The sequence below is a fragment of the Miscanthus floridulus genome, chromosome 6, assembly GCF_019320115.1.
Source record: "Miscanthus floridulus cultivar M001 chromosome 6, ASM1932011v1, whole genome shotgun sequence".
In the NCBI taxonomy this organism is placed as follows: Eukaryota; Viridiplantae; Streptophyta; class Magnoliopsida; order Poales; family Poaceae; genus Miscanthus; species Miscanthus floridulus.
Genome location: NC_089585.1, coordinates 129,049,071 through 129,062,212, shown reverse-complemented (window position 1 = coordinate 129,062,212; position 13,142 = coordinate 129,049,071). Strand labels below are relative to the sequence as shown.

The 13,142-nt window shown below is 42.6% G+C and overlaps 2 protein-coding genes across 4 annotated transcripts; one reads left to right on the top strand and one right to left on the bottom strand.

The window, feature by feature from the left end:
- The first annotated feature begins 2,557 nt into the window (after positions 1-2,557).
- Positions 2,558-6,112, top strand: LOC136456941 (TPR repeat-containing protein ZIP4-like). The gene is made up of 5 exons (XM_066456954.1): positions 2,558-3,963; positions 4,059-4,248; positions 4,329-4,361; positions 4,445-5,062; positions 5,163-6,112. The coding sequence occupies exons 1-5, from the start codon at positions 2,618-2,620 to the stop codon at positions 5,874-5,876; spliced, it is 2,901 nt and encodes a 966-aa protein (XP_066313051.1). The 5' UTR covers positions 2,558-2,617; the 3' UTR covers positions 5,877-6,112.
- A 225-nt stretch (positions 6,113-6,337) lies between these two features.
- Positions 6,338-11,235, bottom strand: LOC136456945 (beta-hexosaminidase 3-like). Of its 3 annotated transcripts, none has more exons than XM_066456960.1 (15): positions 11,124-11,235; positions 10,593-10,940; positions 10,426-10,500; positions 9,923-9,958; positions 9,713-9,824; positions 9,544-9,614; positions 9,270-9,400; positions 9,053-9,118; positions 8,776-8,876; positions 8,483-8,542; positions 8,356-8,389; positions 8,126-8,224; positions 7,984-8,043; positions 7,381-7,631; positions 6,338-6,736 (listed from the first exon to the last, which is right to left on the bottom strand). In XM_066456960.1, exons 2-15 carry the CDS (start codon positions 10,893-10,895, stop codon positions 6,570-6,572), a joined length of 1,566 nt encoding a protein of 521 aa, XP_066313057.1. In that variant the 5' UTR covers positions 10,896-10,940; positions 11,124-11,235; the 3' UTR covers positions 6,338-6,569. The 3 variants fall into 3 exon arrangements, with proteins under 3 accessions (XP_066313057.1, XP_066313056.1, XP_066313058.1); XM_066456959.1 differs by having other exon boundaries at positions 11,048-11,151; XM_066456961.1 differs by lacking the exon at positions 11,124-11,235 and having other exon boundaries at positions 10,426-10,495; positions 10,593-10,695.
- Positions 11,236-13,142: the final 1,907 nt, after the last annotated feature.

Genomic DNA, 13,142 nt, shown 5'->3' with positions numbered 1-13,142 from the left:
TGCAAATTTAAGCTTGTGCATTGTATCCCTCTTTATAGTACGACTTTTCTTAAACTCAATTTCAATATATAAATAAATGAATTAGAAATGCCTTTGAGCCGGTTGCTGCTTCCTTTTGTAATTGGGGGCTCCACCATCAAATGTATTGTCCTCTTACTCAATATTACTTCATAAAGGTTTGCAATTATCTTTGTCTCATCTCTTCGAGCAAACACGTGTGGAGCATGTGACTTGAATCTTTCCTACACATGTGAGTTCAGTCCATTGCTTCAAGTCACTTCCACTAATGATTTGATCCTCAACACAATATGACTCCACATAGCTTGATTAGTTCCTCGACTTAATGCAAGTACTCTCTTCTTCACCTTAGCCATAGTACCTCGGTCCTCAAGCCATCATTTGCCCTTCACCTCCACTTAGTCCCTCGAAGCCCTTTTCTTGCTATCTTCACCTTATCAAGCCATACTCCAGTCACATCATACTAAGCATCCATTGAAAAACCATTTCTTTAATATTGTAATCATTGCTTGAATATCTTCTAAATATGAAAGTTCAGATCAATCAAGCTTCAGTTAGACTCACATAGAGACATATATGGATCAACATTAATGTGGTTAAGTCAATTTACGATTCCTTATATCCTCTTTATTTTAGCATGACATTCCTAACACTTACTTTAATCTCTATCTTCATACTTCTAGCTTGATCATATTAATGCAAAGTGATTTTCTAAATCTTTATCCATACAAGCAAACCAACATAGAGATCGACTTATATCCAATATGAGTTGTGTCCTTTGTCATTAAACCTTTGCTTGGTATTTCTTCACTTATACATTCTTGACCCATTCTTCAATCCTTGATCAAAGCTAATCCACTATTAAATTCTTCTTGTTCATGCAAAGCAAGCCATTATTAAGACCAATCCAAAATCATCAACTCATGTCTCATTTACCATTTACCAAATATGTTTGCTTCCTCATGATACTATGATATCCCACAACATAGAAGCCATTTCATCAACTCCCTTTACATTGTTGTCTTTCTCTTGAGCTATATTGTTTCTATGATCTTCCAACACAACGATACACAATTTTGGCCTTGATTTGAACATTATGTGGAATATCATCAAGTTTGCCTTGTTGTTGAACTTATATACACTTCTCATTCCACAATCCACAAGTGTATGCAATAAACTCAATTTTCTGTTTAATACTTAGCAAACTTGTTAGACCTTTAATGGTGTTGTCATTCAATTCACCAAAAGCCACTCAATGGCTAGATGCACTTACACCCATGGAGCTGCGCCAAACATGCCCTTACTTGCACATGTTTCAGCAGACACCGATTCCCTTTTAAATTAGTGCTTTGAAATCACAATTCAATTCTTAGTTGCACGTGCTTATTTTTGTTAGATTTGAGTGGTACACTATCACATTTTAATTGCAAATGAGACTCAGCTTTTAAATCACAGTGTCCATTCTTAATTGGACAAGTTTATTTTTGGTTAGATTTGAGTGATATACTATCACATTTTATTCAACGAGACCCAGGATGGTTTCTACAAAGATTTGCACGGAGCGATTAGCATGTGTAGCACAGTAGCAGTGTGTGGTTGGCCATTGTGTATTTGGAAGAGCATTTGTGGCTTCTTCATGGTCTAGCGCCTAGCGGTGGTCGGTAACGCTTAGCTGCGGCCAGTTCGGTTTTTGACTGTTTGGTCTTTTTGATGGTTTGTTTTATAAGGCCTCTTTTGATAGGAGAAACATTTCAGTTTCTCGTGAGAATCACTTTCAAACCGTCTTTTCAGCAAGTGATTTGAAACCAAAATGTTTTACCATTTCTACGTACACATGTGAAACGGCTGGAGGCTAGTTTCGCACGGATTCTCATCTCATTGCTTCTTGCTTTTTTTTTTGTTTCATTTTTAGTTAATTCTTTTTTAGTGCAAAAAGTTAAGATGGTTTTTATTTAAGTTGTTCTCCGTCCACAAAAAAATTTAGATTTTTTTAACATATTTTTATTTAAATGATTTTTTAATCGAAATCCGAAATGCCAGCCAAACGATTTTATAAAGTGATTTCGATTCATCGTCAGAAACGTTTTCTTGAAAAAATCTGAATTCGAAACATTTCTGTGGGAATCTGGAGCTCTACCAAACGAGTCATTAGTTTCTTTTTAGTCGTCTTGTCCTAATCTTTTTTTTTTCTATACCAATAGAAACAGTGTCGTCCGTCCAAAAAAAAAGCAAAGCGTCAAAACGTTGATGCAGCCAGTAAAACACTAGTGAATTGAGTGAATTTGGCTCTGGAATTTGGAAGCATTTTTAGGTGGAGAATATTGATGCAACCAGTTCGTTCGTTCAGTATTCGAATTTGGCTCTGGAATTTGGAAGCATTTTTAGGTGGAGAATATCTTCCAGAATGCTCCCGGTATAAAAACGGAGCCGGCACCAGAAGTCGGCAACCACTTCAAAATTCGAACTCTCCCCCCTCCCCCAATTTGCCGTCCTGGAATTCCTTCTCCAGCCTCCACTGCCGCCACCCCCCACACCTAGCCTCCCTTCTCGCTCGAAATCACCACTCAATTCGATCGGAAGCTGCCGAATCCTAAACCCCATGAAGATCTCCGAGCTCTCCCCCGAGTACCGGATCTCCCAGCTCTCCCCCGAGTACCGGCCGCCGCCGCCGCACGCCGCCCTCCTCACCGACCTCAACAGGATCGTCGCCGACGTCGAGGCGCTCGACGCCTCCGATTCCTCTTCCCTGGAGAAGCTCGCTGCCGATCTCCGCTGCCTCCTCACCACCCTCGCATCCGCCACTTCGTCCTCCTCCTCGGGCCTCAACGGAGCGTTCAGGCTCAAGGTATGGAACCTCGCCTTCCGCCTCTGGAACGCGTGCGTCGACCGCGCCAACCACAACTTCCCTGCGAGGGGGCCCGAGGCCGCGGTCGCGGAGACGGAGATCCGGCAGGCGGCGCCGGAGCTCCTCCTCATCGCCGGCCTCCCGGTAGGCGTCCCCAACGCCACTGTGAAGGCGGCGTCCCTTTTCCACCGCACTGGCCTGGTCTGGCTTGACCTCGGCCGCGCCGACCTCGCTTCCGCCTGCTTCGAGAAGGCCACGCCGCTGGTCTGCGCAGCTGACACGGAGGAGGATCGGGACATCCTGCTGGACCTCAACCTCGCGCGCGCGCGCGCGGCGTCGAGTCAGGGCAAGCACGCCCTCGCCGTCGCGTTGCTAAGCCGGTCCAAGCCCCTCGCCGCGGCGTCTTCTGAGAGGGTCAAAGCCCTCGCCGAGGCGTACCTCCTCCTTGGCAAGGCTGCTTTCGCCACAAAATCCCCGGATCCCGCCATCGACGCGTCGACCCTCCTAACCGAAGCGCTTGATCTCTGCGAGAAGGCCGCGGCCTCCCCCAGCTGCGACACTCCGACGACCCCGAGATCCACTCCTGCAACCCCAAAGCTCCAATTGATTAAGGATCAATGCCTCCGCTTCCTCGCCGCCGAGCGTCTCGAAGCCAACGACTACGAGGGCACCCTGCACTGTACCAGGGTCTCGAGAGCCTCACCAGGGCTGGGGAAGGAGCACTCCAGCATTGCGTTCATGGCGCTGCGTGCGTGTCTCAGCAGCGGTAAATTGGTGGACGCCGAGAGGGAGCTCGGTAGGCTCATGGCCAATGAGGAAGCGCCCGAATTCTTGTGCGTGTCGGCAGCCGAGCTGTACCTAGCCAGTGCGGGGCTGGATGCTGCACTTAAGGTGCTTGTTGCACTTGCCGCACGGTGCCACGCCAGTGCTGCAGCTGCTGCAGTGAGGGTGTTGAAAACGGTGGTTCAGGGTGCAGGCGGCGGGGCTGGGCGTGCAAGAGCGATTGCTGAGCTCGTGTCAGATGAGAGGGTGGTTGCGCTGTTCAATGGCCCTGCTAACACCCATGAGCGTGACACAATGCATGCACTGCTATGGACATGGTTTGTATTCTCTTACACTACTGAACTCATATACAGTAGTACTTTGTAAGAAAATGTGTGCACCTACTGAAGCTGTTGTTTGTAATTTTGGACAGTGGCTCTGAGCATTTCCATGCAAACAACTGCGAGATCTGTGCGGATTTGATCGAGAGGTCGATGCTTTATGTTTCCCGTGACGAGGAAAGCAGATCCCGCCGTGCAAAATGCTTCCGAGTACTTTGCCTTTGCCATATGGCACTTCGTCATCTTGATCGAGCCCAAGAGTTCATAACTGAGGCTGAAAAGGTATTGATATTTCTCCCCGTTGCCTTGTTAGATGATATTGTGTGATGCTTTCTTATGCTTGAATCAATGCATACCTGTAGGTTGAACCCAATATCCACTGTGCCTTTCTGAAGGTAATGCTCTGTACATGCTGTCAGTTTTACAGGGTTCCATTTTAGTTTTAGCACTTTTTTACTAATACATATGCATTTTCTAGTTTAAGATCCTTCTGCACAAGAAGGAGGATGATGAGGCTATCAAGCTGATGAAGACCATGGTGGGCTATGTTGACTTCAACCCTCACTTCCTGATGCTCTCGATTCATGAAGCTATCGTCTGCAAGTCTTTCCGTGTGGCAGTTGCTTCGTTAACCTTCCTTCTAGGCCTCTACTCTGCTGGAAAGCCATTGTCAATGAGCGAGGCCACTGTCCTCCGTAACCTGATAGCCCTCCTCCTTCGTGAGCCAGGATCTGAGGCTGAGATTCTGAAGTACTCAAGACGTGCCAAGCTACGGATGGATGAGCTTGGTGTGGAAACTTTTTTGGGAAAGGGGACTGTAGGGCTGCGTGAACTGAATTGGTTTGCTGTCAGTTCATGGAATATGGCTTTAAAGGTGGTAAAAGAGAAGAAGTATGATTATTCCTCTGAATTCTTTGAGCTTGCAGCTGAATTTTTCAGCTCTGGTAATGGGGAAGATGATGCTAACCTTCTCTTGATTTGCAAATCATTGATCATGAGTGTCAGTTGCATGCTCCAGGCTGAAGAACTAAACAAGTCTCCATTGTCAGACTCTGACCTTAAAAAGGGCATTGAGATGCTCAGAAGAGCTGGCAAGGTAAACATGGAGCTTGCCAATTATCAAGAGTTGCTGATACCAGTGTGTTTGGATTTGTTTTTCTTGGACATTCTTTTGATTCATTTGTACTGATTTGCAGCTATTACCCTTGACTCTGCCTTCGGCTCCGGTGACCTCTGATCAATTGGAGAACAACCTGCCCTTTCTTCATACATTCAACTTCTACCAGCTTCTCAATAGACTGGACACTAGCGCACACCCTCAGCAGCTCCAATTAGTCAAGAGCTTTGCAGCATCTAAAGCATGTACACCAGGTCATCTTCTCATACTTGGAGACATGGCTTCTGAAGGCACCCAACCAAACCTCCAGGTTGCTGAGTTTCTCCTGAAGGCCAGCATCAGTACTGCCCTTGCCTCTCACTCGCCAAACTATGGGGTAATCAGTGCTGCCCTCAGAAAACTAGTATGCCTTTCTGGTCTCCAGGATTTCAGTGGTAGCATGAGTGATGCAGCCTATGATGTATTTCAACAAGCTTACCAGATTGTGGTTGGACTTAGAGATGGTGAATATCCATTTGAGGAAGGGAGGTGGCTTGCAATAACTGCATGGAACAAGTCATATTTACCTGTGCGGCTTGGGCAACATTCTGTTGCTAAAAAATGGATGAAGATGGGTCTAGATCTTGCTCGGCATTTTGACAGAATGAAGCTGTATATACCAGGGATGGAGGAATGCTTTGAGAAATTTCAGAAATTATCTGGTAAAGAACCTGATGAATGTAGCCAGCAAGATGGGGAACCAAGTACTAGCATGTCTGGTACTGGTAGTATGTCTCAACCTGTCCTAGTTTAGAAATTTGTGAACGGTGGAATTTCATGGCTGCAGATAAATAGAACATTTGTTTGAACCATAAATACCAATATTCTTCATATGATTGATGTGCACTCAAATGTGCTTCCATTTTATGATGAAATTTTCCATGATTTGTAGAGAAGTATGTGGTTATTTTGTTGGCAGTATAAATGTCCTAGAATTTAAGTATGCTCATATGCAAGGAAAAGTTATTTTTTGTCTTATACTGGGCGACTTTTCTATAAGTATAATGATCTTTGCGTTTGCAGTGAGAGCGTCCCTCAATTTTAGTATGATCATGTGCAAACACATATGCTGATTGTTTGCGTTAAAATTTATTTTGACTGGAAACAGGTTTTCTGAGGTGATTTTTTTTTTGTTTGTGTGTGTGTGTGTGGGGGGGGGGGGGGGGGGGGGGGGGGGGGGGGCAAGACAACTAATTGGTGAACCCCGTATGAAGCTATTACATTTCATTACCATACCATATAGATTTCAGAGGCATCCAAATTATTGCGGGAGGAAATTGGATTGGAGAGGAGCAAAAAATGGACATGAAACATTCTACACAACCCTAAACCAACTATCTGATGTACACTCTGCTGAATGTATAACAGGGGTAAGAGCGAATCCTTTTCTGTCAAGGAACGGCAGGTTTTCCTCTGTGAATACCCCTTTCCATTTAGTTATGGACATTTATTGCCTTACACAGGGGCCAGGTTCTGATGGTGATGCACGACCATAACCTGCTAATGGTGCAGCAGCTACTCCTCTTTGGTTGAGCAAACATCTGAAGCGCGCCAATCTTGATGTAACAAATCTTGTGTCATTTGCATGCTTCTCAATCGGAGTCCACAGTCTCTCTTCAAGGATATGCAATGTAAGAGGATTGGTGAGTCAAAAATCGTTCATACAGATGGCAGTGCAACCATGCATTCCTTGGCATGGCAGATGAGTATTTGTGAGTGGCATACAAATTTCATACTACCATAGATTACAAGGTTGCTTGTAAACTCTGCTTCTGTTATTGTGGATCATGCCCTTAAATAATATTTTGGTGTACATCAACTCAATCGCTATACAGAATCTACTGAAATTATGAAAGCAGTCATCTATCATTGTTCAGCAACATGCTAAATTGTGCGTGCCTTTGAGAATTTATTCTATGCAGTATGCTCTTCTTTATAATAAAACAATGTCATATCTGAGCAGTGAGCATGCATATTTAACCTTTTATGCTAGGAATTTTGATGACATCTTACTATACTATATGAGAACATGAATATTGAAGATGTATATACTGGGTGGAATTTTATCATTCAAAGCATACCATATTTCTGCTCAAAGTTAACTGATTGGAGTACTGTGTCACACTATATTTATGTCCCCTAAATAATATAGGTGATTATAGCTTGCAATTAATACTCTGGTTTGGATAATGTTTTATCCATTCAATTTGAAATATATCAGGCATTAATCAGGACACTCAACCTTTTCAGTCAGTTACCTGCAGCTGCTGCAGCACGTGGCCAAATTGTTTGCTGAATGTCTGAGGCATCAATTTCCTCACCCCACATGCAAACCTCACCACCAATGACCAATTGCTGCTGCTTTGTATCATTGATACCTTTTAGGGGCTCATTCATGTAAAATCCTTCCCATGAGGCATCCAAGTGATCCAGGTACCACTTATCCTGGTTGCTTACTATACACCTATGCCCAGCAGCAACCACTTTGGGTGCTACATCTTCTCCAAGCCTATTAATTTATGGGCAAAATTGCTAACAGTTAACTATTGGTAGCAGAAAGAAGAGCCAGGATGAACTTAGGAGTACAAATTGCATGAAAAATGTTAACTGAATCTAAAACCCTTTAATTAATTAATTTCTTCTTAATATAAAGCTGGTTCCTCCAAGTTTGGTCTTGTTTTCCATTTTATTTAAACCCTTTATTTCACTGAATATGTATAACCCTGAAATGTTATGCCCCTTCATGTTCTGAACACCTGTAAACTCCAGGGCGAGCATCGTGTGAAACTGGGAGTCATTGTGCTATCGATGCAAGTAAAACCTTCCCCATGTCATAAATTAAGCAGAAAGTGAGTAAATACCAGTTATGCACCACGGTTTTTGGGTCCAATTTGTCTCCAAAACTGTTAAATGTCTCTTCCCTGTAAGCATGAAACATTGTCTGTTAAATTTTTAATGGCTAGTAACTTACTGGAACCTGGCAAAATTGTCGAATAGGGGTACCAGTTTATGATGTCGTAGCCATGTGATATCGCTATCTTTTGAGATCTTAATACAAAATCTCTGTATGCGTCTGATACGTTCATATGGTTATTTTTCAACCTATAAAAGGATTGTCTTGAATTAATTGACTGGTACAACATGACCAATTTATTTTCTACTTATGCATATAGTCATAAAAAACATCAGGTTAGCTGTGAAATTGTAATTTCACTTAGCGCATAGAAATATACCATCCTTCAATATGGGGTGTTGTGGTCCAGCAGCCTGAAATTCAGAGAAAAGAATGAATGTGTGATCGATAGATCTATTGTTTGGTCACTGCACTATATCAGTTGTAAATGCAATTGTTGTTCTTACTTGTATTGACTTCATCACCGCCTAAGTGGACAAATTTGAACTTAAAAATCTTGCTAAAATCTGAAAGATAACATAAATTGTGAACTCTGTTAGACTGCTGTGTAGAATACTAGGATATTTACTTTTTTCCAATAGTGAATTAGTGATTCAATGCATATAATCTGTCAATTATAGCCGTTCCCAATTCATAATAGCTTGATCTTTCATGCCATTCCCACAGAATAGTGATCATTTGAAATAACTAGCTTAGGAGCGACTTCAATTTTGTCAACAAAATTGTTAAGATGTACCACCTGAAAGAATGCCATCGATGACTTCAAATGTAAAGTTTTTACTGACATCAAGTGGTTCTTTGCAGCTTTCTGAGGGCCATAATGATGGGTAGCCGACACCCCTGAAAGGTATAATTTTCACAATTCCAGCCTTGCATTTTGTCATATTAGTCAAATTGCACTTGTGAAATCTTACAGATTAATTTTAATAACTTCAATAAAAAATGGTTTTGCCCTCCAAATGATTTCCTGTAATTTTGAAACACATTGGACTTTAGAACATAATGAAATTTCTTACCATGAGCGGGCATGGCCAGGAACATCAATCTCAGCCAACACATTTACACCTCGCTTTTCAGCATACCTGCAAAGTGCAATTTGACCAATATACTCACTCTCAGTGAAGTTTCTTTTAGTTTCCATCGTTTTGAAGGCAGTTACCTCCAAATTTTCAATGCTTGTATAATATTGGTATTGTAAAGTTTTGTGATATTGATAATGAAAATAGAACGCACCGTACAATGTCAATAGCATCAGACATTGTATATCTCTCTGAATAAGAGTATGAACCGTTCCACAATCTGGGGTATGAAGGTATTTCAATGGGAAATGACTGCTCGTCCACGATATGCCAGTGGAGAACATTCTGTGTGACAAAAGAAATAAAACAAGTAACAAATAAGAAACTATTTAGCGAGCATAGACAGTTAAAATAAAAATTCAAACCTTTTTTGTAACTTATGGGTCAAGCAATTAAAATTTAATGCAAATTCAAAATATCAAACTTACCAATTTGCTGTAAGCCATTGCATCAATCACTCCTTTGATTATCTTAACAGGGAGGTAGTGTCTCGCGGTATCTGCAAGTAAGCTTAAATTAATGGTGTTGTGATCACTCACAGGACGTCCACATTGTTGACATTTGATATGTGTAAAAGGTGGAAATGCTGGTTCTAACCAATAAGCAATCCCCGGTAAGGAAATCTGGGTCTGTCGGTAATTATCCAAGGAGCAGAGTTGAGTTCAATGAGCCGTGATGTAAAATCAAAGTAACATAACTGACCAAACGTCTGCATTGATTAGAAAAACTAGTGTTGGACTGCATGATTGTGAGGCATCTTTCTTACACTTATTGCTTGTAACTCTATGAACCACATGAAGTAATTACCTGCAAGGCTTGAAGTGCTCCAAAAACTGTTTGAGCCTACAAAATATTGTAAGGGGTCATCAATTCATACCTATTGAAGGGCCTTGCATTGTGTATATAGTAAATGCTAAGTGCGATTTCTGCATTTGTTTCACTTTCTCTTGACTCTTGCAACCTACAGCTTATCCCAATCCCCATGTCATAACACGTAGAACATAGATATGTTGTGGAGTTTACATTTCATAGCGGAGTTGACATTACATGATACTTATTTACAGACATAACTTGTGTTTTTCTTGTAAGCGTCCATCTGGTGTATTATGTTAATTTGTATTTCAGAAATTTAATAGGGAAAGGTCTATTTAGGAGGGTTTAGGACGACATTATGCATGCTAGATGCTACAAAATACTCTGAAGGCTTGCATGGTGCAAATAAGTTCTGAATTCATCTTCAAGGAGGGAATAGGAGTAAGCTTCTAATGTATTTTTAGACAATGCAACTATACATTGAACTCTTTACTAACCTCGATCTGTGCATACAGTGGATCTCCTGTTGTTGGAACAGTTAAGTTATATGACTCATCTGCCCCAAAGCTAAGCTACAGAAGATGACGAGTGCAAAGTATCAACATAAACAGATGTTGCAATCTGTATGAACTAATAAAAATATCGGATCAAGCGAGCAGATTACCTCATCTTCAGGTGTATGGACAACTATATTAACACAAGTGAGAACCGAAGAACTTGGGTTTATTCCATCAACGACATGGTTCAGTGTGATCAAATCAACCATCCTCTGGAAGGCGTCCTTCAAGATTGATTTCTCATCAGAATACGTGCTTCCCACCATTGACATTGTGATATCTTTCTTGATGTAGAGCTTCTGTGTTCCATGGGACACCGACTGTGGCATCGGCCACAAGTCGATGTTGTCAGCAGCGATGCAGGATCCGATCACCAGAAATGCAAGAAGCAGCCTCAGAGCCAGTGCCATCTTTGCAGAGTGGTTCGTATCCTTCTCTACAGAAACTGCAAACACCTAGTAGAGTAAGAAAAGAATCAATGAGTTGTGAGTTTTGACAGGCATCCCGCAGCTACTACAGGTGACACAATCTTTTCCTGGCGAGCTCGAAGGCCCAGCCTCACCTCAGAGAAAAAGAAATGATGGGAAATGAGAAGTTGCGAGGAAGAACGCAGCAATCTGAAAGCGCGAGACAAGTACCTTTTTCTCTCTCTCTTCCTACACCTGTTTGGAAGAGAACCAATGGAAAGATTATTTGATTCCTATCTTAGGACAGAGACGAGCGACGAGGAGGTATATGAGGAGGAGCGGCAGCTTGCCATTGCAAACCGGGGTCAAGGAGTGGTTAGATGGAGGGAAGAAAAGGCATGCACAGGCCCTGGTCTGGTGCACTTGGGTGACCCAAATCAGGTACGGATGGGCAGGCAGTCAGCTCAGCTCACAGATGCTGCTAATTTTGGTAGCAACTCTGCTCCATATACAGGACCAATGTTTTCGCTATGGTCCCGACTTGCTGAAACTTGACCGAAACTGGCTGAAAAACATTGTTTTGGCTGAATTGTTGTGAGAGAAAAATACTGTTCCGACTGAAAAAACAAACCAACAAGCCGGTTTTTAGTTAAGCCGAACGGGAGTAGTAGTAGTAGTGTATATATAATAATTCTATTACACAAATGCTGTGCATACATTTCTTGATAAATATTGTACGTGCATAAACGGGCACGTTCTGCTTTTCCGTGCTAATATTTTTTTGTTTCACAATATGAACCGGAGGTGCTGGCCAGATGGCGGGAGCGGGGAGGTGCCGCGGGTTGTGGCTAGTAAAAAAGCGTGACAAGGATCTGGTTGGTAGGTTGATCACAAGCTGTTGCCCGTTTTCACTGTCCACCGAAGCGTCACGTTGCTGCGCTCACTCAGTTTTTGGCCTTCCCCCCTCACTATTGGTTTAATCTTCTTTTTCGAAAGCTGCTGGTTAATTGTATAATGATGGCGCATGCAGACAAAATGCCATTAATTTCTGTCTAACAGTTCGAAAACAAATACTGTAGCTTGCAAGAACGGACTAAGGTATCTGTATCTGGTTCTTCTTCTTCCCATCAGGTGGTGCTGGCTTGGAGCATGACTATGCAATAAGCAGGGTCGAGATGTCACATCCGAGCTGAACCTCTTTCTAACGTAACAGCAAGGATTGAAGCTAGCTCCTCCATAGCGGAGGTAAGCCATTCTTGAGGAGTTGATACACGCAATTTACGTGCTGCTAGTATATGAAACATGAAAAGGGTGCGTAAGAAATTGTTGTGAATGACCTGCTGGCCGTGTTTTTTTTCTAAAAAAAATTGACAGTGGGACAGAGTGCGCACACTGTCACGGGTCACGGCACGCACGAACTTGGACTGAGTTAATCGGCTATCTCATTTTGGGCCGAGATATTATTATTGCACAAAGTTGGGCTGACTTGGCACATGAGGCTAAGACTGGATCGTACTGCTACCTGGCACATTACTGGTTAAACCTTTGACGCTACATTTATAGTTAGCGCAATTAGCAAATAATACTCTGCGTTTTCCAGTATATGTTGAAAGATAGTGTCAAAAAGGTCTGCCATGATCACACAGTAGGTGATGGTGATCGGTTTTGGTGAACAGCGAAGCCAAACCAAGGTCTTGTTTGCTTGACCGAAGTAGTTGTTGAATTTGACGGAGCTCGAACGTGTGCCTAGGCTGGGTTGGGATGTGCCCAACCCACCACCACTGCTAGCTGAGAGTAGTCAAATTTGCTATCCTGCAACAGTCACATGACCAACCCAACACTCGTACTAGCCTACTAGGTCATTGGACTGCTAGTTCTATGATAAATAAAGCATGCTCCTAGTTTCTACCTGCATTTCCACGAGGGTCGTTTCAGATAGTCAAAAGATGAATTGTCCTGTAGCCGGTTTTTGCCGATGGTAGTAGTAGAAAGCAAGGTCGATGAAACCAAATTGCCTGAGCCTCCTATCTTGATTCCAAATGCAGATAGACAGGTTGGTAAATGGTCCACCAACTGTGCCTTCAAATGGCTGTAGATTCGGAAATGTGGTAGCTTTGGTTTCGCTATTAATTCTTGAAACACTTTATGGAAGTGAGGCTAAGTTTCGGTGTTCATTTACGAATTGTCTGGGAATGGCTTTGTTTCTTGATTTCTGTAGAGTTCAGCCAGTTTCAAACTCCACATGTCGAT

Excerpts from the sequence above, each read along its gene's own strand:
- LOC136456941 (XM_066456954.1), top strand. The coding sequence starts at position 2,618 with ATGAAGATCTCCGAGCTCTCCCCCGAGTACCGGATCTCCCAGCTCTCC. Across the intron at positions 3,964-4,058 it reads CATGCACTGCTATGGACATG|TGGCTCTGAGCATTTCCATG; the intron begins GTTTGTATTCTC and ends AATTTTGGACAG. Across the intron at positions 4,249-4,328 it reads TCATAACTGAGGCTGAAAAG|GTTGAACCCAATATCCACTG; the intron begins GTATTGATATTT and ends GCATACCTGTAG.
- LOC136456945 (XM_066456960.1), bottom strand. The coding sequence starts at position 10,895 with ATGGCACTGGCTCTGAGGCTGCTTCTTGCATTTCTGGTGATCGGATCC. Across the intron at positions 9,959-10,425 it reads CACTGTATGCACAGATCGAG|GCTCAAACAGTTTTTGGAGC; the intron begins GTTAGTAAAGAG and ends AATATTTTGTAG. Across the intron at positions 9,119-9,269 it reads GATGCTATTGACATTGTACG|GTATGCTGAAAAGCGAGGTG; the intron begins GTGCGTTCTATT and ends TGCACTTTGCAG.